The sequence below is a fragment of the Argopecten irradians genome, chromosome 12 (assembly GCF_041381155.1).
Source record: "Argopecten irradians isolate NY chromosome 12, Ai_NY, whole genome shotgun sequence".
In the NCBI taxonomy this organism is placed as follows: Eukaryota; Metazoa; Mollusca; class Bivalvia; order Pectinida; family Pectinidae; genus Argopecten; species Argopecten irradians.
Window position 1 is genome coordinate 42,675,008 of NC_091145.1, and position 27,778 is coordinate 42,702,785.

Genomic DNA, 27,778 nt, shown 5'->3' on the forward strand with positions numbered 1-27,778 from the left:
TACTGAGATGAGGTCTGTACGACCCTACTACTGAGATGAGGTCTGTACGACCCTACTACTGAGATGAGGTCTGTACGACCCTACTACTGAGATGAGGTCTGTACGACCCTACTACTGACATGAGATGGTCTGTACGACCCTACTACTGAGATGAGGTCTGTACGACCCTACTACTGAGATGAGATCTGTACGACCCTACTACTGAGATGAGGTCTGTACGACCCTACTACTGAGATGAGGTCTGTACGACCCTACTACTGAGATGAGGTCTGTACGACCCTACTACTGAGAGAGGTCTGTACGACCCTACTACTGAGATGAGGTCTGTACGGACCCTACTACTGAGATGAGGTCTATACGACCTACTACTGAGATGAGGTCTGTACGACCCTACTACTGAGATGAGGTCTGTACGACCCTACTACTGAGATGAGGTCTGTACGACCCTACTACTGAGATGAGGTCTTGTGCGACCCTACTACTGAGATGAGGTCTGTACGACCCTACTACTGAGATGAGGTCTGTACGACCCTACTACTGAGATGAGGTCTGTACGACCCTACTACTGAGATGAGGTCTGTGCGACCCTACTACTGAGATGAGGTCTGTGACGGACCCTACTACTGAGATGAGGTCTGTACGGATACCCTACTACTGAGATGAGGTCTGTACGACCCTACTACTGAGATGAGGTCTGTACGACCCCTACTACTGAGATGAGGTCTGTACGACCCTACTACTGAGATGAGGTCTGTACGACCCTACTACTGAGATGAGGTCTGTACGACCCTACTACTGAGATGAGGTCTGTACGAACCCTACTACTGAGATGAGGTCTGTACGACCCTACTACTGAGATGAGGTCTGTACGACCCTACTACTGAGATGAGGTCTGTACGACCCTACTACTGAGATGAGGTCTGTACGACCCTACTACTGAGATGAGGTCTGTACGACCCTACTACTGAGATGAGGTCTGTACGACCCTACTACTGAGATGAGGTCTGTACGACCCTACTACTGAGATGAGGTCTGTACGACCCTACTACTGAGATGAGGTCTGTACGACCCTACTACTGAGATGAGGTCTGTTCAACCCTACTACTGAGATGAGGTCTGTACGACCCTACTACTGAGATGAGGTCTGTACGACCCCTGACTACTGAGATGAGAGGTCTGTACGGACCCTACTACTGAGATAAGGTCTGTACGACCCTACTACTGAGATGAGGGTCTGTACGACCCTACTACTGAGATGAGGTCTGTACGACCCTACTACTGAGATGAGGTCTGTACGACCCTACTACTGGAGATGAGGTCTGTACGACCCTACTACTGAGATGAGGTCTGTAGGACTGGAGAGGTCTGACCCCTACTACTGAGATGAGGTCTGTACGACCCTAACTACTGAGATGATGTCTGTACGACCCCTACTACTGTACGAGATGAGGTCTGTACGACCCTACAACTGAGATGAGGTCTGTACGACCCTACTACTGAGATGAGGTCTGTACGACCCTACTACTGAGATAATGATAAGGTCTGTACGACCCTACTACTGAGATAAGGTCTGAACGACCCTACTAGACTGAGATGAGGTCTGTAACGACCCTACTACTGAGACGAGGTCTGTACGACCCTACTACTGAGATAAGGTCTGTACAACCCTACAACTGAGATGAGGTCTGTACGACCCTACTACTGAGATGAGGGTCTGTACGACCCTACTACTGAAATGAGGTCTGTAAACGACCTACTTAACTGAGATAAGGTCTGTACGACCCTACAACTGAGATGAGGTTTGTACGACCCTTACTACTGAGAATGAGGTCTGTACGAACCTACTACTGAGATGAGGTCTATCGACCCTACTACTGAGATGAGGTCTGTACGACCCTACTAACTGAGATGAGGTCTGTACGACCCTACTACTGAGATGAGTTCTGTACGACCCTACTAATGATAATAGGGTCTGTACGACTGACTGAATGATGGACTGGTACGACCCTACTACTGAGATGAGGTCTGTATGAACCTACCTACTGAGATTGAGGTCTGTACGACCCTACTACTGAGATGAGGTCTGTATGAACCTACTACTGAGATGAGGTCTGTACGACCCTACTACTGAGATGAGATACTATGCGACCCTACTACTGGAGATAGGTCTGTACGACCCTACTACTGAGATATGAGGTCTGTAGATGCCCGCCTACTACTGAGATGAGGTCTGTACGACCCTACTACTGATGATGAGGTCTGTACGACCTACTACTACTGAGATGAGGTCTGTACCGACCCTACTAACTGAGATGAGGTCTGTACGACCCTACTACTGAGATAAGGTCTGTACGACTCTACTACTGAGATGGGGTCTGTACGACCCTACTACTGAGATAAGGTCTGTACGGACTCTACTACTGAGATGAAGTCTGTATGACACTACTACTGAGATGAGGTCTGTACGACCCCAAGACTACTGAGACTGAGTGGTGACTGGTACGACCCTACTACTGTAGATGAGGTCTGTACGACCCTACTACTGAGATAAGGTCTGTATGGTACTATACGACCCTACTACTGAGATGAGGTCTGTACGACCTGCTACTGAGATAAGGGTACTACCCTGACTACTGAAATGTACGACCCTACTACTGAGATGAGAGGTCTGTACGACTCCCTATACGGAGATGAGGTCTATACGACCCTACTACCGAGATGAGGTCTGTAGACCCTACTACTGAGATAAGGTCTATACGACCCCTACTACTGATGAGGTCTGAACGACCCTACTACTGAGATGAGGGTCTGTACGTCTATACGACCCTACTACTGAGATGAGTGTCTGTACGACCCTACTACTGAGATGAAGTCTATACGACCCCTACTACTGAGATGAGGTCTGTACGACCCCTACTACTGAGATGAAGTCTATACGACCCTACTACTGAGATGAAGGTCTGTACGACCCTACTACTGAGATGAAGTTGTCTATACGACCCCTACTACTGAGATGAGGTCTGTACGACCCTACTACTGACTGATGAGATGGAGGTCTGTACGACCCTACTACTTGAGATGAGGTCTGTACGAACCTACTATTGAGATAAGGTCTGTACGACCCTACTACTGAGATGTGGTCTGTACGACCCTACTACTGAGATGAGGTCTATACGACCCTTACTACTGAGATGTTTGGTCTGTACGACCCTACTTACTGAGAAAGGTCTGTACGACCCCTACTACTGAGATGTGGTTCTTGTACGGGGACCCTACTACTGAGATATAAGGTCTGTACGACCCTACTACTGAGATGAGGTCTGTACGACCCTTACTACTGAGATAAGGTCTGTACGACCCTACTACTGAGATGAGGTCTGTACGACCCTACTACTGAGATGAGGTCTATACGACCCTACTACACTGAGATGAGGTCTGTACGACCCTACTACTGAGATAATGTCTATCTACGACCCTACTACTGAGATGAGGTCTGTACGACCCTACTACTGAGATGAGGTCTGTACATCCTACTACTGAGATGAGGTATGTACGACCCTACTACTGAGATGAGGTCTGGTCCGAGTACATACTGAGAAAAATTCTGATCGGACCCTACTACTGAGATGAGGTCTGTAACGTGCCCTACTACTGAGAATGAGGTCTGTTTCGACCCTACTACTGAGATGTGGTCTGTACGGCCCTACAACTGAGATGAGGTCTGTACGACCCTACTACTGAGATGAGGTCTGTACGGCCCTACTACTGAGATGAGGTCTGTACGACCTACTACTGAGATGAGGTCTGTACGACGGCCCTACTACTGAGATGAGGTCTGTACGACCCTAACTACTGAGATGAGGTCTGTACGGCCCTACTACTGAGAGATGAGGTTCTGTAGGTCCGACGTACCCTACGACCTACTACTGAGATGAGGTCTGTACGAGGCCCTACTACTGAGATGAGTCTGTTCTACCCTACTACTGAGATGAAGTCTGTACGGCCCTACTACTGAGATGAGGGGTACTACCCTACTACTGAGATATGAGGTCTGTAAGGACACTACTACTGAGATGAGGTCTGTACGACCCCTACTACTGAGATGAGGTCTGTACGACCCTACTACTTGAGATATAAGGTCTGTACGACTCTACTACTGATATGAGGTCTGTACGAAGCCCTACTACTGAGATGAGGTCTGTACGACCCTACTACTGAGATGAGGTCTGTACGACCCTACTACTGAGATGAGGTCTGTACGGCCCTACTACTGAGATGAGGTCTGTACGGCCCTACTACTGAGATGAGGTCCTACTGTACGGCCCTACTACTGAGATGAGGTCTGTTCTACCCTACTACTGAGATGAGGTCTGTACGACCCTACTACTGAGATGAGGTCTGTACGAACCCCCTGAGATGACCCTACTACTGAGATGAGGGTCTGTGCAACCCTACTACTGAGATGAGGTCTGTACGACCCTACTACTGAGATAAGGTCTATACGACTTTACTACTGAGATGAAGGTCTGTACGACCCTACCGACTGAGACGAGGGTCTGTACGACCCTACTACTGAGATAAGGTCTGTACAACCCTACAACTGAATGATGAGGTCGCTGTACGACCCCTACTACTGAGATGAGGTCTGTACGACCCTACAGACTGAGAGAGGTTCGTACGAACCCTACTAGTGAGATGAGGTCTGTTACGACCCTACTACTGAGATAAGGTCTATACGACCCTACTACTGAGATGAGGTCTGTACGACCCTACGACTGAGACGAGGTCTGTACGACCCTACTACTGAGATAAGGTCTGTACACAACCCTACAACTGAGATGAGGTCTGTACGACCCCTACTACTGAGATGAGATCTGTACGACCCTACTACTGAAATGAGGTCTGTACGACCCTACTACTGAGATAAGGTCTGTACGACCCTACAACTGAGATGAGGTTTGTACGACCCTTACTACTGAGATGAGGTCTGTACGAACCTACTACTGAAATGAGGTCTATACGACCCGAACTACTGAGATGAGGTCTGTATGACCCTACTACTGAGATGAGGTCTGTATGACCCTACTACTGAGATGAGTCTGGGCGTAGATCTATGTGAGTCTGCGACCCTACTACTGAAATGTGGTCTGTGCGACCCTACTACTGAAATGTGGTCTAGTGCGACCCTACTACTGAAATGTGGTCTGTGCGACCCTACTACTGAGATAAGGTCTGTACGACCCTACTACTGAGATGAGGGTCTGTATGAACCTACTACTGAGATGAGGTCTGTATACCCTACTACTGAGATGAGATCATATGCGACCCTACTACTGAAATGTGGTCATGTGCGACCCTACTACTGAGATGAGGTCTGTAACGACCCTACTACTGAGATGAGGTATGGACTACCCTACTACTGAGATAAGGTCTGTACGACACTACTACTGAGATGAGCTTTGTACGACACTACTGATCAGATGACCTAATTATAATTACTTTCAGATAAGTATTTATGACATTTAGTATAAAACACATAAAAACAGTAAGATAATATTAATTCAAAGAATTTATCACAAAATACGTTTGCATGGATAAAAATTATTTTTAAAGATGATGAAATCATCACCTTTTATTTGAATAATTATGTCGTGTAATGATATATCAAAGAAAGACATTATATGTTTTGTGTTAAATAACTAATACTCAACACTACAGGTGGTAATCTATGGAAACCCAATTCTGAGATAAACATAACTGCAGCACATTCCATTTTGGCGATGAAGTGAAACTTTTGTAGAAAATCTGGTGTCCAATGGAAAATATGTTTTACTAAGTACCTACATTACACATCTTTCTATAGTAGGTGCTCTGGGTATACATGTAGGTGAGTGAGGCTTACATGGTGAAAACAACATCCATTTTACTTATCACATATGACTTATGTCCATGACAAAAGAGAATAGTAAGAGATGTGCTGATATGTTAAAACTCTGCTTAATTTAAAAGGCAATAGACAATGGAAGTTAAACTGAAGTCCAGTATAAAGTAAACGAAGGAATGCGTTTGATTCAAACACTAAACAGTCCAATATCGAAGTTGCTTGGTGATTTAGTAAATAAATGGTCATACTTCCTTACAAACATTTAAACAGTCAGTGGTCAAGTAAATAAATGGCCATACTTCCTTACAAACATTTAAACAGTCAGTGGTCAAGTAAATAAATGGTCATACTTCCTTACAAACATTTAAAAGTCAGTGGTCAAGTAAATAAATGGCCATACTTCCTTACAAACATTTAAACAGTCAGTGGTCAAGTAAATAAACGGCCATACTTCCTTACAAACATTTAAACAGTCAGTGGTCAAGTAAATAAATGGTCATACTTCCTTACAAACATTTAAAAGTCAGTGGTCAAGTAAATAAATGGCCATACTTCCTTACAAACATTTAAACAGTCAGTGATCAAGTAAATAAATGGCCATACTTCCTTACAAACATTTAAACAGTCAGTGGTCAAGTAAATAAATGGTCATACTTCCTTACAAACATTTAAAAGTCAGTGGTCAAGTAAATAAATGGCCATACTTCCTTACAAACATTTAAACAGTCAGTGGTCAAGTAAATAAACGGCCATACTTCCTTACAAACATTTAAACAGTCAGTGGTCAAGTAAATAAAATGGTCCATACTTCCTTACAAACACTTTTAAAGTCAGTGGTCAAGTAAATAAATGGCCATACTTCCTTACAAACATTTAAACAGTCAGTGGTCAAGTAAATAAACGGCCATTCTTCCTTACAAACATTTAAACAGTCAGTGGTCAAGTAAATAAATGGTCATACTTCCTTACAAACATTTAAACAGTCAGTGGTCAAGTAAATAAACGGCCATACTTCCTTACAAACATTTAAACAGTCAGTGGTCAAGTAAATAAATGGCCATACTTCCTTATAAACATTTAAAACAGTCAGTGGTCAAGTAAATAAACGGCCATACTTCCTTACAAACATTAAAACAGTCAGTGGTCAAGTAAATAAATGGCCATACTTCCTTACAAAACATTTAAACAATTAGTGGTCAAGTACTAAATAAATGGTCATACTTCCTAACAAACATTTTAAACAGTCAGTGGTCAACTGTAAATAAATGGTCATACTTCCTTACAAACATTTAAACAGTCAGTGGTCAAGTAAATAAATGGCCATACTTCCTTACAAACATTTAAACAAGTCAGTGGTCAAGTAAATAAATGGCCATACTTCCTTACAAAAAACATTTAAACAGTCAAGTGGTCAAGTAAATAAATGGTCATACTTCCTTACAAACATTTAACAGTCAGTGGTCAAGTAAATAAATGGCCATACTTCCTTACAAACATTTAAACAGTCAGTGGTCAAGTAAATAAATGGCCATACTTCCTTACAAACATTTAAACAGTCAGTGGTCAAGTAAATAAATGGTCATACTTCCTTACAAACATTTAAACAGTCAGTGGTCAAGTAAATACATTGTAAATGGCCATACTTCCTTACAAACATTTAAACAGTCAGTGGTCAAGTAAATAAATGGCCATACTTCCTTACAAACATTTAAACAGTCAGTGGTCAAGTAAATAAATGGCCATACTTCCTTACAAACATTTAAACAGTCAGTGGTCAAGTAAATAAATGGCCATACTTCCTTACAAACATTTAAACAGTCAGTGGTCAAGTAAATAAATGGCCATACTTCCTTACAAACATTTAAAACAGTCAGTGGTCAAGTAAATAAATGGCCATACTTCCTTACAAACATTTAAACAATTAGTGGTCAAGTAAATAAATGGTCATACTTCCTAACAAACATTTAAACAGTCAGTGGTCAAGTAAATAAATGGCCATACTTCCTTACAAACATTTAAACAGTCAGTGGTCAAGTAAATAAATGGTCATACTTCCTTACAAACATTTAAACAGTCAGTGGTCAAGTAAATAAATGGTCATACTTCCTTACAAACATTTAAACAATTAGTGGTCAAGTAAATAAATGGTCATACTTCCTAACAAACATTTAAACAGTCAGTGGTCAAGTAAATAAATGGTCATACTTCCTTACAAACATTTAAACAATTAGTGGTCAAGTAAATAAATGGTCATACTTCCTAACAAACATTTAAACAGTCAGTGGTCAAGTAAATAAATGGCCATACTTCCTTACAAACATTTAAACAGTCAGTGATCAAGTAAATAAATGGTCATACTTCCTTACAAACATTTAAACAGTCAGTGATCAAGTAAATACATTGTAAATGGCCATACTTCCTTACAAACATTTAAACAGTCAGTGGTCAAGTAAATAAATGGTCATATTTCCTAATAAACATTTCAACAGTCAGGGGTCAAGTAAATAAATGGCAATACTTCCTTACAAACATTTAAACAGTTAGTGGTCAAGTAAATAAATGGCCATACTTCCTTACAAACATTTCAACAGTCAGTGGTCAAGTAAATAAATAGCCATACTTCCTTACAAACATTTAAACAGTCAGTGGTCAAGTAAATAAATGGCCATACTTCCTTACAAACATTTAAACAGTCAGTGGTCAAGTAAATAAATGGCCATACTTCCTTACAAACATTTAAACAGTCAATGGTCAAGTAAATAAATGGCCATACTTCCTTACAAACACTTAAACAGTCAGTGATCAAGACAATAAATGGTCATACTTCCTTACAAACATTAAAACAGTCAGTGGTCAAGTAAATAAATGGCCATACTTCCTTACAAACACTTAAACAGTCAGTGATCAAGACAATAAATGGTCTAACTGCTATACCGTATGCCTGTACTCAAACAATGGTCATGAATGATACCTCATTTTAAGTAGGCAAGGTCTAGAAATTGTAAAAACAGGTTTCCATTATAAGGAATATTCATTGAACTTTAATTGTCTGGTGAAAAATAAAATCATAAAAACAGTGTTCATAAATAAGGAATGCCCCAAAATCAAGTATAGTGATAAAGGAAATTGGACATAGGATAAAAGACATTTCAATATGAAAACAAGATTACATGTTGTATCACATAGAGATATGGGATTAAAATAGCATGCTGATCGTGTGGAATATTATGACAATGATAGAACCACTAACCAGAGTTGGGATTTGTTACTAAAACACAAATAATTGTACATTGTTCACAATGGTATATACATATGTACATCAATAATACAAAACAATGTTACATAACAAGGCGTAAATATTATAATAAATTAATTTCGTTATTCTTCTGTGAATAAATTTAACACCTTTGGTTAATTCAAGTACTTTGTGTAAAGTCAATAATAATACTGTATAGTTCCTTTTGGAGAACAATTTACAATCTCCTCTTTGATTTTAATTCGCAGGGAGAACTATTTGCAAATGTCAATTTCTAACATAAACAAGCTACATGCAATCTTTCTCTATATGAGGGGGCCTTGTTGTGTGGGGAATTTGGTAAAGTTTGAAATAATTCCATCGAAAATAGAGCCCTATAATCGATCATTAGAAACCATAATTGCTCCATACAGAATCTAACAACCTACAATAATGCTAGTAGATATAAGGACTCAGAGGTTGATGTAGATATAAGGACTCCCACATCAGGGGTTGATGTAGATATGTAGATATAAGGACTCCCACATCAGTGGTTGATGTAGATATAAGGACTCCCACATCAGAGGTTGATGTAGATATAAGGACTCCCACATCAGAGGTTGATGTAGACATAAGGACTCCCACATCAGTGGTTGATGTAGATATAAGGACTCCCACATCAGAGGTTGATGTAGATATAAGGACTCCCACATCAGAGGTTGATGTAGATATAAGGACTCCCACATCAGAGGTTGATGTAGATATAAGGACTCCCACATCAGAGGTTGATGTAGACATAAGGACTCCCACATCAGAGGTTGATGTAGACATAAGGACTCCCACATCAGAGGTTGATGTAATAAAGGACTCAGTGGTTGATGTAGATATAAGGGGACTCCCACATCAGTGGTTGATATAGATATAAGGACTCCCACATCAGTGGTTGATGTAGACATAAGGACTCCCACATCAGGGGTTGATGTAGACATAAGGACTCCCACATCAGAGGTTGATGTAGACATAAGGACTCCCACATCAGGGGTTGATGTAGACATAAGGAATCCCACATCATAGGTTGATGTAGATATAAGGACTCCCACATCAGAGGTTGATGTAGACATAAGGAATCCCACATCATAGGTTGATGTAGACATAAGGAGTCCCACATCAGAGGTTGATGTAGACATAAGGAGTCCCACATCAGAGGTTGATGTAGACAAAAGGACTCCCACATCAGGGGTTGATGTAGACATAAGGACTCCCACATCAGAGGTTGATGTAGACATAAGGAATCCCACATCAGAGGTTGATGTAGACATAAGGATCCCACATCAGAGGTGTTGATGTAGACATAACATAAGGAGTCCCACATCAGGGGTTGATGTAGACATAAGGACTCCCACATCAGGGGTTGATGTAGACATAAGGAGTCCCACATCAGGGGTTGATGTAGACATAAGGACTCCCACATCAGAGGTTGATGTAGACATAAGGAGTCCCACATCAGAGGTTGATGTAGACATAAGGATCCCACATCAGGGTTGATGTAGACATAAGGACTCCCACATCAGAGGTTGATGTAGACATAAGGACTCCCACATCAGAGGTTGATGTAGACAAAAGGACTCCCACATCAGAGGTTGATGTAGACATAAGGACTCCCACATCAGGGGTTGATGTAGACATAAGGACTCCCACATCAGGGGGTTGATGTAGACATAAGGACTCCCACATCAGGGGTTGATGTAGACATAAGGACTCCCACATCAGAGGTTGATGTAGACATAAGGACTCCCACATCAGGGGTTGATGTAGACATAAGGACTCCCACATCAGGGGTTGATGTAGACATAAGGACTCCCACATCAGAGGTTGATGTAGACAAAAGGACTCCCACATCAGAGGTTGATGTAGACATAAGGACTCCCACATCAGAGGTTGATGTAGACATAAGGACTCCCACATCAGAGGTTGATGTAGATATAAGGACTCCCACATCAGTGGTTGATGTAGATATAAGGACTCCCACATCAGAGGTTGATGTAGACATAAGGACTCCCACATCAGAGGTTGATGTAGACATAAGGACTCCCACATCAGAGGTTGATGTAGACATAAGGACTCCCACATCAGTGGTTGATGTAGATATAAGGACTCCCACATCAGTGGTTGATGTAGATATAAGGACTCCCACATCAGTGGTTGATGTAGACATAAGGACTCCCACATCAGGGTTGATGTAGACATAAGGAGGAGTTGATGTAGACAAAAGGACTCCCACATCAGAGGTTGATGTAGACATAAGGACTCCCACATCAGAGGTTGATGTAGACAAAAGGACTCCCACATCAGAGGTTGATGTAGACATAAGGACTCCCACATCAGAGGTTGATGTAGACATAAGGACTCCCACATCAGGGGTTGATGTAGACATAAGGACTCCCACATCAGTGGTTGATGTAGACATAAGGACTCCCACATCAGAGGTTGATGTAGACATAAGGACTCCCACATCAGAGGTTGATGTAGACATAAGGACTCCCACATCAGAGGTTGATGTAGACATAAGGAGTCCCACATCAGAGGTTGATGTAGATAATAAGGACAGAGGTTGATGTAGATATAAGGAGTTCCACATCAGAGGTTGATGTAGACATAAGGAGTCCCACATCAGAGGTTGATGTAGACAAAAGGACTCCCACATCAGAGGTTGATGTAGACAAAAGGACTCCCACATCAGAGGTTGATGTAGACATAAGGACTCCCACATCAGAGGTTGATGTAGACATAAGGACTCCCACATCAGAGGTTGATGTAGACATAAGGACTCCCACATCAGGGGTTGATGTAGACATAAGGACTCCCACATCAGAGGTTGATGTAGACAAAAGGACTCCCACATCAGAGGTTGATGTAGACAAAAGGACTCCCACATCAGAGGTTGATGTAGATATAAGGACTCCCACATCAGGGGTTGATGTAGACAAAAGGACTCCCACATCAGAGGTTGATGTAGACAAAAGGACTCCCACATCAGAGGTTGGTCAAATATAAGACCTTGGGTCAGCTTCTTATTTGGATAAAAAACTTGTAAGTCTAAAACTGATTAATAGGTCATTCCCCTCTTAGTAAGACATATGTAAAGATGTGTTAATCAATGAAGAGTAAATGGCTTCTTTATGAAATAAAGCACAATTGTTGTAGTTCATTAAAAAATCTGCTTGTAATATTACAATTCTAGTAGCTACATATTTCAATACCCTGACTATTGACAGCCATTCTGGCCAACTAGACTAGAATGGAAATGTTTCAAGCTTCTTAAGGACCCGGTTATATTGAGTTTAGAGTATGAGTAACTCATTATAGTCATATACAAATATATTCAAATATATCATTGAGCAATTAAAAAAAGGTGTCTCAAGTCCCAATACAAGTTATAGCAGTATATGTAGGAAATATTCATAGAGCTCTAAAATGATCAAGATCAATGGTCACAACACCATAAAAGTCCACAAATAAAGCAACAGATGAATTGTATCACTGAGAAGGGTTTGCTGGTGGTCGAGGTTTGAAGTTGTGGGCCTTCATGTAAGACAGGAATTGCTCTGGTATTTCTGCCAACACCTCCTTAGCTAGAGCGGCCTGACACATCTGCATGTTACTGCCATTAGCACCACGGAGAAAATCTCTGAATGGCACAAACTGCAATCAGAGGCACAATTATATAATGATATAAAAACTAACTACAATCAGAGACACAACTCTATAATGATAGTAACACAAACTAAAATCAGAGACACAACTCTATAATGATAGTAACACAAACTACAATCAGAGACACAACTCTATAATGATAGTAACACAAACTACAATCAGAGACACAACTCTATAATGATAGTAACACAAACTACAATCAGAGACACAACTCTATAATGATAGTAACACAAACTACAATCAGAGACACAACTCTATAATGATAGTAACACAAACTACAATCAGAGACACAACTCTATAATGATAGTAACACAAACTACAATCAGAGACACAACTCTATAATGATAGTAACACAAACTACAATCACAATCTATAATGATAGTAACACAAACTACAATCAGAGACACAACTCTATAATGATAGTAACACAAACTACAATCAGAGACACAACTCTATAATGATAGTAACACAAACTACAATCAGAGACACAACTCTATAATGATAGTAACACAAACTACAATCAGAGACACAACTCTATAATGATAGTAACACAAACTACAATCAGAGACACAACTCTATAATGATAGTAACACAAACTACAATCAGAGACACAACTCTATAATGATAGTAACACAAACAGAACACCAATCAGAGGCAAAACTCTATAATGATAGTAACACAATCAGAGACACAACTCTATATTGATAATAACACAAACTACAACAAGGACATAGTCATTCAGATCCCCCGCCAATGGAGATATCAAAGCTGAAGTAAGTTTGATTGTGGAGACTTAAGTGTATGAAAAAAAAAAGGAAAGAGGAAGTTGAGCTAAAGAAACATGGAGTATAAATCAAGTAGAGCGGGGCTGCAATTGTTGAATCAGGTATACAGCCTTGACATTTGTTGGCGATAATTTTCCCGTTTTTTTTTTTTTTAATATTTTACTCCACGCAGTATTAAATTCAAGGTCTGTGTTGTCTAATGTCTTAAGATACATATATCATTCAAATTTGACCACAGTTTTAAATTTGTATTTTCTTTCATCCACCAAATAACACTGCCACGAATATAATCCAAATGTTTTTCTTTCTTTTCTGGTAAGGGCAGATACAGCAAGGTGAATAGTTTTATGAATGTGAAGCATATAGGTGAAAAACTATTAACCTGTTTATAACTAGTACAATGACAGTGTCATAAAGGGCCTAAAAAGAATGTGTCTATGAAGTTTCGTGGAAATATCTCTGCTGGTTTTAGAGTTATGCTCCGGAAATGAACCTGCTACAAAAATATGATATTTTCAGCAATGTTTCTATGGTTACAGAAAAAGCACAAAAAGTGAAAACCTAAAAGTAGCAAAAGGCACTACTAGACCAAAAGAACAATGTGTCTATAAAGTTTCATGGAAATATCTCTGCTGGTTTTAGAGTTGTGCTCCGGAAACGATTCTTACACAAAAATCTGCCATTTACAGCTATGTTCCCATGTTTACAGAAAAAAGTACAAAAAGTGAAAACCTTAAAATAGCAAAAGGCACTACTAGACCATAAGACTAATGTGTCTATGGAGTTTTGTGCATATATATCAACCGGTTTTCCAGTTATGCGGCGGAAACGAACCTGGTGCAAAAATATGATATTTTCAGCAATGTTTCCACGGTTACGGAAAAAGAGCAAAAAATGAAAACCTAAAAATAGCAAAAGGCACTACTAGACCATAGAACAATGTGTGTATGAGGTTTCATGGAAATATCTCTGCTGGTTTTAGAGTTGTGCTCTTGAAACGATTCTTACACAAAAATCTGCCATTTTCAGCAATGTTTCCATGGTTACAGAATAAAGCACAAAAAGTGAAAACCTTAAAATAGCAAAAGGCACTACTAGACCATAAGACCAATGTGTCTATGAAGTTTCATGGAAATATCTCTTCTGGTTTTTGAGTTATGCTCCGGAAACGAACCTGGTACAAAAATATGATATCTTCAGCAATGTTTCCATGGTTACGGAAAAAATGCAAAATATGAAAACCTAAAAATAGCAAAAGGCACTACTAGACCATAAGACCAATGTGTGTATGAAGTTTCGTGAAATATCTCTACTGGTTTTAGAGTTATGCTCCGGAAACCATTCGTACAGACGGACGGACAGGCGGACGGACGGACGGATGGACGGAACCCATTTGTATATCCCCCGCCAACTTCGTTGGGCGGGGGATAATCAGAGACACAACTCTATAATGATAGTAACAACAAACTACAACATCAGAGACACAACTCTATAATGATAGTAACACAAACTACAATCAGAGACACAACTCTATAATGATAGTAACACAAACTACAATCAGAGACACAACTCTATAATGATAGTAACACAAACTACAATCAGAGACACAACTCTATAATGATAGTAACACAAACTACAATCAGAGACACAACTCTATAATGATAGTAACACAAACTACAATCAGAGACACAACTCTATAATGATAGTAACACAAACTACAATCAGAGACACAACTCTATAATGATAGTAACACAAACTACAATCAGAGACACAACTCTATAATGATAGTAACACAAACTACAATCAGAGACACAACTCTATAATGATAGTAACACAAACTACAATCAGAGACACAACTCTATAATGATAGTAACACAAACTACAATCAGAGACACAACTCTATAATGATAGTAACACAAACTACAATCAGAGACACAACTCTATAATGATAGTAACACAAACTACAATCAGAGACACAACTCTATAATGATAGTAACACAAACTACAATCAGAGACACAACTCTATAATGATAGTAACACAAACTACAATCAGAGACACAACTCTATAATGATAGTAACACAAACTACAATCAGAGACACAACTCTATAATGATAGTAACACAAACTACAATCAGAGACACAACTCTATAATGATAGTAACACAAACTACAATCAGAGACACAACTCTATAATGATAGTAATGCAACAACACAAACTACAATCAGAGGCACAACTCTATAATGATAGTAACAAACTACAATCAGAGACACAACTCTATAATGATAGTAACACAAACTACAATCAGAGACACAACTCTATAATGATAGTAACACAAACTACAATCAGAGACACAACTCTATAATGATAGTAACACAAACTACAATCAGAGACACAACTCTATAATGATAGTAACACAAACTACAATCAGAGACACAACTCTATAATGATAGTAACACAAACTACAATCAGAGACACAACTCTATAATGATAGTAACACAAACTACAATCAGAGACACAACTCTATAATGATAGTAACACAAACTACAATCAGAGACACAACTCTATAATGATAGTAACACAAACTACAATCAGCAGACACAAATCTATAATGATAGTAACACAAACTCCAATCAGAGGCACAACTCTATAATGATAGTAATACAAACTACAATCAGAGACACAACTCTATAATGATAGTAACACAAACTACAATCAGAGACACAACTCTATAATGATAGTAACACAAACTACAATCAGAGACACAACTCTATAATGATAGTAACACAAACTCCAATCAGAGGCACAACTCTATAATGATAGAGTAATGACATAAATGACATACACTGTACTCTATAATGATAGTAACACAAACTCCAATCAGAGGCACCAACCTATATAATGATATATGTACATATAAATGATATACCTGTACCTATAAATGATATACCTGTACCTATAAAGACATACCTATAATGATGTACCTATAAATGACATACCTGTACCTATAAATATAAAACAATGACAACCTAATATATAGACATACCTGTATAAATGACATACCTGTACCTATAAATGACATACCTGTACCTATAAATGACATACCTGTACCTATAAATGACATACCTGTACCTATAAATGACATACCTGTACCTATAAATGAATACCTGTACCTATAAATGACATACCTGTACCTATAAATGACATACCTGTACCTATAAATGACATACCTGTACCTATAAATGACATACCTGTACCTATAAATGACATACCTGTACCTATAAATGACATACCTGTACCTATAAATGACATACCTGTACCTATAAATGACATACCTGTACCTATAAATGACATACCTGTACCTATAAATGACATACCTGTACTATAATGACATACCTGTACCTATAAATGACATACCTGTACCTATAAATGACATACCTGTACCTATAAATGACATACCTGTACCTATAAATGACATACCTGTACCTATAAATGACATACCTGTACCTATAAATGACATACCTATCTATAATGATAGTAACACAAATGACATACCTGTACCTATAAACGACATACCTGAACCTATAAATGACATACCTGTACCTATAAATGACATACCTGTACCTATAAATGACATACCTGTACCTATATATGACATACCTGTACCTATAAATGACATACCTGTACCTATATATGACATACCTGTACCTATAAATGACATACCTGTACCTATAAATGACATACCTGTACCTATAAATGACATACCTGTACCTATAAATGACATACCTGTACCTATAAATGACATACCTGTACCTATAAATGACATACCTGTACCTATAAATGACATACCTGTACCTATAAATGACATACCTGTACCTATAAATGACATACCTGTACCTATAAATGACATACCTGTACCTATATATGACATACCTGTACCTATAAATGACATACCTGTACCTATAAATGACATACCTGTACCTATAAATGACATACCTGTACCTATAAATGACATACCTGTACCTATAAATGACATACCTGTACCTATAAATGACATACCTGTACCTATAAATGACATACCTGTACCTATAAATGACATACCTGTACCTATAAATGACATACCTGTACCTATAAATGACATACCTGTACCTATAAATGACATACCTGTACCTATAAATGACATACCTGTACCTATATATGACATACCTGTACCTATAAATGACATACCTGTACCTATATATGACATACCTGTACCTATAAATGACATACCTGTACCTATAAATGACATACCTGTACCTATAAATGACATACCTGTACCTATAAATGACATACCTGTACCTATAAATGACATACCTGTACCTATAAATGACATACCTGTACCTATAAATGACATACCTGTACCTATAAATGACATACCTGTACCTATAAATGACATACCTGTACCTATAAATGACATACCTGTACCTATAAATGACATACCTGTACCTATAAATGACATACCTGTACCTATAAATGACATACCTGTACCTAATAAAATGACATACCTGTACCTATAAATGACATACCTGTACCTATAAATGACATACCTGTACCTATAAATGACATACCTGTACCTATAAATGACATACCTGTACCTATAAATGACATACCTGTACCTATAAATGACATACCTGTACCTATAAATGACATACCTGTACCTATAAATGACATACCTGTACCTATAAATGACATACCTGTACCTATAAATGACATACCTGTACCTATAAATGACATACCTGTACCTATAAATGACATACCTGTACCTATAAATGACATACCTGTACCTATAAATGACATACCTGTACCTATAAATGACATACCTGTACCTATAAATGACATACCTGTACCTATAAATGACATACCTGTACCTATAAATGACATACCTGTACCTATAAATGACATACCTGTACCTATAAATGACATACCTGTACCTATAAATGACATACCTGTACCTATAAATGACATACCTGTACCTATAAATGACATACCTGTACCTATAAATGACATACCTGTACCTATAAATGACATACCTGTACCTATAAATGACATACCTGTACCTATAAATGACATACCTGTACCTATAAATGACATACCTGTACCTATAAATGACATACCTGTACCTATAAATGACATACCTGTACCTAAAATGACATACCTGTACCTATAAATGACATACCTGTACCTATAAATGACATACCTGTACCTATAAATGACATACCTGTACCTATAAATGACATACCTGTACCTATAAATGACATACCTGTACCTATAAATGACATACCTGTACCTATAAATGACATACCTGTACCTATATATGACATACCTGTACCTATAAATGACATACCTGTACCTATAAATGACATACCTGTACCTATAAATGACATACCTGTACCTATAAATGACATACCTGTACCTATAAATGACATACCTGTACCTATAAATGACATACCTGTACCTATAAATGACATACCTGTACCTATAAATGACATACCTGTACCTATAAATGACATACCTGTACCTATAAATGACATACCTGTACCTATAAATGACATACCTGTACCTATAATAAATGACATACCTGTACCTATAAATGACATACCTGTACCTATAAATGACATACCTGTACCTATAAATGACATACCTGTACCTATAAATGACATACCTGTACCTATAAATGACATACCTGTACCTATAAATGACATACCTGTACCTATAAATGACATACCTGTACCTATAAATGACATACCTGTACCTATAAATGACATACCTGTACCTATAAATGACATACCTGTACCTATAAATGACATACCTGTACCTATAAATGACATACCTGTACCTATATATACGTACATGACATACCTGTACCTATAAATGATATACCTGTACCTATAAATGACATACCTGTACCTATAAATGACATACCTGTACCTATAAATGACATACCTGTACCTATAAATGACATACCTGTACCTATAAATGACATACCTGTACCTATAAATGACATACCTGTACCTATAAATGACATACCTGTACCTATAAATGACATACCTGTACCTATAAATGACATACCTGTACCTATAAATGACATACCTGTACCTATAAATGACATACCTGTACCTATAAATGACATACCTGTACCTATAAATGACATACCTGTACCTATAAATGACATACCTGTACCTATAAATGACATACCTGTACCTATAAATGACATACCTGTACCTATAAATGACATACCTGTACCTATAAATGACATACCTGTACCTATAAATGACATACCTGTACCTATAAATGACATACCTGTACCTATAAATGACATACCTGTACCTATAAATGACATACCTGTACCTATAAATGACATACCTGTACCTATAAATGACATACCTGTACCTATAAATGACATACCTGTACCTATAAATGACATACCTGTACCTATAAATGACATACCTGTACCTATAAATGACATACCTGTACCTATAAATGACATACCTGTACCTATAAATGACATACCTGTAGCTATAAATGACATACCTGTACCTATAAATGACATACCTGTACCTATAAATGACATACCTGTACCTATAAATGACATACCTGTACCTATAAATGACATACCTGTACCTATAAATGACATACCTGTACCTATAAATGACATACCTGTACCTATAAATGACATACCTGTACCTATAAATGACATACCTGTACCTATAAATGACATACCTGTACCTATAAATGACATACCTGTACCTATAAATGACATACCTGTACCTATAAATGATATACCTGTACCTATAAATGACATACCTGTACCTATAAATGACATACCTGTACCTATAAATGACATACCTGTACCTATAAATGACATACCTGTACCTATAAATGACATACCTGTACCTATAAATGACATACCTGTACCTATAAATGACATACCTGTACCTATAAATGACATACCTGTACCTATAAATGACATACCTGTACCTATAAATGATATACCTGTACCTATAAATGACATACCTGTACCTATAAATGACATACCTGTACCTATAAATGACATACCTGTACCTATAAATGACATACCTGTACCTATAAATGACATACCTGTACCTATAAATGACATACCTGTACCTATAAATGACATACCTGTACCTATAAATGACATACCTGTACCTATAAATGACATACCTGTACCTATAAATGACATACCTGTACCTATAAATGACATACCTGTACCTATAAATGACATACCTGTACCTATAAATGACATACCTGTACCTATAAATGACATACCTGTACCTATAAATGACATACCTGTACCTATAAATGACATACCTGTACCTATAAATGACATACCTGTACCTATAAATGACATACCTGTACCTATAAATGACATACCTGTACCTATAAATGACATACCTGTACCTATAAATGACATACCTGTACCTATAAATGACATACCTGTACCTATAAATGACATACCTGTACCTATAAATGACATACCTGTACCTATAAATGACATACCTGTACCTATAAATGACATACCTGTACCTATAAATGACATACCTGTACCTATAAATGACATACCTGTACCTATAAATGACATACCTGTACCTATAAATGACATACCTGTACCTATAAATGACATACCTGTACCTATAAATGACATACCTGTACCTATAAATGACATACCTGTACCTATAAATGACATACCTGTACCTATAAATGACATACCTGTACCTATAAATGACATACCTGTACCTATAAATGACATACCTGTACCTATAAATGACATACCTGTACCTATAAATGACATACCTGTACCTATAAATGACATACCTGTACCTATAAATGACATACCTGTACCTATAAATGACATACCTGTACCTATAAATGACATACCTGTACCTATAAATGACATACCTGTACCTATAAATGACATACCTGTACCTATAAATGACATACCTGTACCTATAAATGACATACCTGTACCTATAAATGACATACCTGTACCTATAAATGACATACCTGTACCTATAAATGACATACCTGTACCTATAAATGACATACCTGTACCTATAAATGACATACCTGTACCTATAAATGACATACCTGTACCTATGGCATACCTTTACTTATAAATGACATACCTGTACCTATAAATGACATACCTGTACCTATAAATGACATACCTGTACCTATAAATGACATACCTGTACCTATAAATGACATACCTGTACCTATAAATGACATACCTGTACCTATAAATGACATACCTGTACCTATGGCATACCTTTACTTATAAATGACATACCTGTACCTAGCAATGACATACCTGTACCTATAAATGACATACCTGTACCTATATATGACATACCTGTACCTATAAATGACATACCTGTACCTATAAATGACATACCTGTACCTATAAATGACATACCTGTACCTATAAATGACATACCTGTACCTATAAATGACATACCTGTACCTATAAATGACATACCTGTACCTATAAATGACATACCTGTACCTATAAATGACATACCTGTACCTATAAATGACATACCTGTACCTATAAATGACATACCTGTACCTATAAATGACATACCTGTACCTATAAATGACATACCTGTACCTATAAATGACATACCTGTACCTATAAATGACATACCTGTACCTATAAATGACATACCTGTACCTATAAATGACATACCTGTACCTATAAATGACATACCTGTACCTATAAATGACATACCTGTACCTATAAATGACATACCTGTACCTATAAATGACATACCTGTACCTATAAATGACATACCTGTACCTATAAATGACATACCTGTACCTATAAATGACATACCTGTACCTATAAATGACATACCTGTACCTATAAATGACATACCTGTACCTATAAATGACATACCTGTACCTATAAATGACATACCTGTACCTATAAATGACATACCTGTACCTATAAATGACATACCTGTACCTATAAATGACATACCTGTACCTATAAATGACATACCTGTACCTATAAATGACATACCTGTACCTATAAATGACATACCTGTACCTATAAATGACATACCTGTACCTATAAATGACATACCTGTACCTATAAATACATACCTGTACCTATAAATGACATACCTGTACCTATAAATGACATACCTGTACCTATAAATGACATACCTGTACCTATAAATGACATACCTGTACCTATAAATGACATACCTGTACCTATAAATGACATACCTGTACCTATAAATGACATACCTGTACCTATAAAATGACATACCTGTACCTATAAATGACATACCTGTACCTATAAATGACATACCTGTACCTATAAATGACATACCTGTACCTATAAATGACATACCTGTACCTATAAATGACATACCTGTACCTATAAATGACATACCTGTACCTATAAATGACATACCTGTACCTATAAATGACATACCTGTACCTATAAATGACATACCTGTACCTATAAATGACATACCTGTACCTATAAATGACATACCTGTACCTATAAATGACATACCTGTACCTATAAATGACATACCTGTACCTATAAATGACATACCTGTACCTATAAATGACATACCTGTACCTATAAATGACATACCTGTACCTATAAATGACATACCTGTACCTATAAATGACATACCTGTACCTATAAATGACATACCTGTACCTATAAATGACATACCTGTACCTATAAATGACATACCTGTACCTATAAATGACATACCTGTACCTATAAATGACATACCTGTACCTATAAATGACATACCTGTACCTATAAATGACATACCTGTACCTATAAATGACATACCTGTACCTATAAATGACATACCTGTACCTATAAATGACATACCTGTACCTATAAATGACATACCTGTACCTATAAATGACATACCTGTACCTATAAATGACATACCTGTACCTATAAATGACATACCTGTACCTATAAATGACATACCTGTACCTATAAATGACATACCTGTACCTATAAATGACATACCTGTACCTATAAATGACATACCTGTACCTATAAATGACATACCTGTACCTATAAATGACATACCTGTACCTATAAATGACATACCTGTACCTATAAATGACATACCTGTACCTATAAATGACATACCTGTACCTATAAAAATGACATACCTGTACCTATAAATGACATACCTGTACCTATAAATGACATACCTGTACCTATAAATGACATACCTGTACCTATAAATGACATACCTGTACCTATAAATGACATACCTGTACCTATAAATGACATACCTGTACCTATAAATGACATACCTGTACCTATAAATGACATACCTGTACCTATAAAATGACATACCTGTACCTATAAATGACATACCTGTACCTATAAATGACATACCTGTACCTATAAATGACATACCTGTACCTATAAATGACATACCTGTACCTATAAATGACATACCTGTACCTATAAATGACATACCTGTACCTATAAATGACATACCTGTACCTATAAATGACATACCTGTACCTATAAATGACATACCTGTACCTATAAATGACATACCTGTACCTATAAATGACATACCTGTACCTATAAATGACATACCTGTACCTATAAATGACATACCTGTACCTATAAATGACATACCTGTACCTATAAATGACATACCTGTACCTATAAATGACATACCTGTACCTATAAATGACATACCTGTACCTATAAATGACATACCTGTACCTATAAATGACATACCTGTACCTATAAATGACATACCTGTACCTATAAATGACATACCTGTACCTATAAATGACATACCTGTACCTATAAATGACATACCTGTACCTATAAATGACATACCTGTACCTATAAATGACATACCTGTACCTATAAATGACATACCTGTACCTATAAATGACATACCTGTACCTATAAATGACATACCTGTACCTATAAATGACATACCTGTACCTATAAATGACATACCTGTACCTATAAATGACATACCTGTACCTATAAATGACATACCTGTACCTATAAATGACATACCTGTACCTATAAATGACATACCTGTACCTATAAATGACATACCTGTACCTATAAATGACATACCTGTACCTATAAATGACATACCTGTACCTATAAATGACATACCTGTACCTATAAATGACATACCTGTACCTATAAATGACATACCTGTACCTATAAATGACATACCTGTACCTATAAATGACATACCTGTACCTATAAATGACATACCTGTACCTATAAATGACATACCTGTACCTATAAATGACATACCTGTACCTATAAATGACATACCTGTACCTATATAAATGACATACCTGTACCTATAAATGACATACCTGTACCTATAAATGACATACCTGTACCTATAAATGACATACCTGTACCTATAAATGACATACCTGTACCTATAAATGACATACCTGTACCTATAAATGACATACCTGTACCTATAAATGACATACCTGTACCTATAAATGACATACCTGTACCTATAAAATGACATACCTGTACCTATAAATGACATACCTGTACCTATAAATGACATACCTGTACCTATAAATGACATACCTGTACCTATAAATGACATACCTGTACCTATAAATGACATACCTGTACCTATAAATGACATACCTGTACCTATAAATGACATACCTGTACCTATAAATGACATACCTGTACCTATAAATGACATACCTGTACCTATAAATGACATACCTGTACCTATAAATGACATACCTGTACCTATAAATGACATACCTGTACCTATAAATGACATACCTGTACCTATAAATGACATACCTGTACCTATAAATGACATACCTGTACCTATAAATGACATACCTGTACCTATAAATGACATACCTGTACCTATAAATGACATACCTGTACCTATAAATGACATACCTGTACCTATAAATGACATACCTGTACCTATAAATGACATACCTGTACCTATAAATGACATACCTGTACCTATAAATGACATACCTGTACCTATAATGACATACTGTACCATATAAATGACATACCTGTACCTATAAATGACATACCTGTACCTATAAATGACATACCTGTACCTATAAATGACATACCTGTACCTATAAATGACATACCTGTACCTATAAATGACATACCTGTACCTATAAATGACATACCTGTACCTATAAATGACATACCTGTACCTATAAAATGACATACCTGTACCTATAAAATGACATACCTGTACCTATAAATGACATACCTGTACCTATAAATGACATACCTGTACCTATAAATGACATACCTGTACCTATAAATGACATACCTGTACCTATAAATGACATACCTGTACCTATAAATGACATACCTGTACCTATAAATGACATACCTGTACCTATAAATGACATACCTGTACCTATAATAATACTGTACTATAAATGACATACCTGTACCTATAAATGACATACCTGTACCTATAAATGACATACCTGTACCTATAAATGACATACCTGTACCTATAAATGACATACCTGTACCTATAAATGACATACCTGTACCTATAAATGACATACCTGTACCTATAAATGACATACCTGTACCTATAAATGACATACCTGTACCTATAAATGACATACCTGTACCTATAAATGACATACCGTACCTAATGTACCTGTATAAAATGACATACCTGTACCTATAAATGACATACCTGTACCTATAAATGACATACCTGTACCTATAAATGACATACCTGTACCTATAAATGACATACCTGTACCTATAAATGACATACCTGTACCTATAAATGACATACCTGTACCTATAAATGACATACCTGTACCTATAAATGACATACCTGTACCTATAAATGACATACCTGTACCTATAAATGACATACCTGTACCTATAAATGACATACCTGTACCTATAAATGACATACCTGTACCTATAAATGACATACCTGTACCTATAAATGACATACCTGTACCTATAAATGACATACCTGTACCTATAAATGACATACCTGTACCTATAAATGACATACCTGTACCTATAAATGACATACCTGTACCTATAAATGACATACCTGTACCTATAAATGACATACCTGTACCTATAAATGACATACCTGTACCTATAAATGACATACCTGTACCTAAATACATACCTGTACCTATAAATGACATACCTGTACCTATAAATGACATACCTGTACCTATAAATGACATACCTGTACCTATAAATGACATACCTGTACCTATAAATGACATACCTGTACCTATAAATGACATACCTGTACCTATAAATGACATACCTGTACCTATAAATGACATACCTGTACCTATAAATGACATACCTGTACCTATAAATGACATACCTGTACCTATAAATGACATACCTGTACCTATAAATGACATACCTGTACCTATAAATGACATACCTGTACCTATAAATGACATACCTGTACCTATAAATGACATACCTGTACCTATAAATGACATACCTGTACCTATAAATGACATACCTGTACCTATAAATGACATACCTGTACCTATAAATGACATACCTGTACCTATAAATGACATACCTGTACCTATAAATGTACCTATACCTGTATACCTGTACCTATAAATGACATACCTGTACCTATAAATGACATACCTGTACCTATATATGACATACCTGTACCTATATAAATGACATACCTGTACCTATATGACATGACATACCTGTACCTATAAATGACATACCTGTACCTATAAATGACATACCTGTACCTATAAATGACATACCTGTACCTATAAATGACATACCTGTACCTATAAATGACATACCTGTACCTATAAATGACATACCTGTACCTATAAATGACATACCTGTACCTATAAATGACATACCTGTACCTATAAATGACATACCTGTACCTATAAATGACATACCTGTACCTATAAATGACATACCTGTACCTATAAATGACATACCTGTACCTATAAATGACATACCTGTACCTATAAATGACATACCTGTACCTATAGAGTTACAGAGACTTATATTGACCACTTTGGGTACTAGTTACAGAGACTAATTATTGACCCACTTTG

General features: G+C 37.1%; 2 protein-coding genes and 2 long non-coding RNA genes across 4 annotated transcripts in view; 2 read left to right on the forward strand and 2 right to left on the reverse strand.

Moving 5' to 3' along the window:
* The first annotated feature begins 3,676 nt into the window (after nucleotides 1-3,676).
* LOC138335903 (uncharacterized) lies at nucleotides 3,677-4,406 on the forward strand. The gene is made up of 3 exons (XR_011210349.1): nucleotides 3,677-3,775; nucleotides 4,197-4,308; nucleotides 4,341-4,406. It is a non-coding gene; the product is annotated as an uncharacterized lncRNA (long non-coding RNA).
* Nucleotides 4,407-6,492: 2,086 nt separating this feature from the next.
* Nucleotides 6,493-6,815, forward strand: LOC138335904 (uncharacterized). Its single transcript, XR_011210350.1, has 2 exons — nucleotides 6,493-6,558; nucleotides 6,715-6,815. It is a non-coding gene; the product is annotated as an uncharacterized lncRNA (long non-coding RNA).
* Nucleotides 6,816-10,818: 4,003 nt separating this feature from the next.
* LOC138305125 (nuclear pore complex protein DDB_G0274915-like) lies at nucleotides 10,819-11,685 on the reverse strand. The gene has a single exon (XM_069245525.1). It carries the CDS (start codon nucleotides 11,683-11,685, stop codon nucleotides 10,819-10,821), a length of 867 nt encoding a protein of 288 aa, XP_069101626.1.
* Nucleotides 11,686-12,656: 971 nt separating this feature from the next.
* Nucleotides 12,657-27,778, reverse strand: part of LOC138305126 (copine-8-like) — a 39,394-nt gene continuing 24,272 nt past the window's right edge. Inside the window, exon 7 of the mRNA XM_069245526.1 lies at nucleotides 12,657-12,821. Coding sequence (XP_069101627.1) covers nucleotides 12,657-12,821 — 165 coding nt within the window. The remainder of the gene's footprint in view (nucleotides 12,822-27,778) is intronic.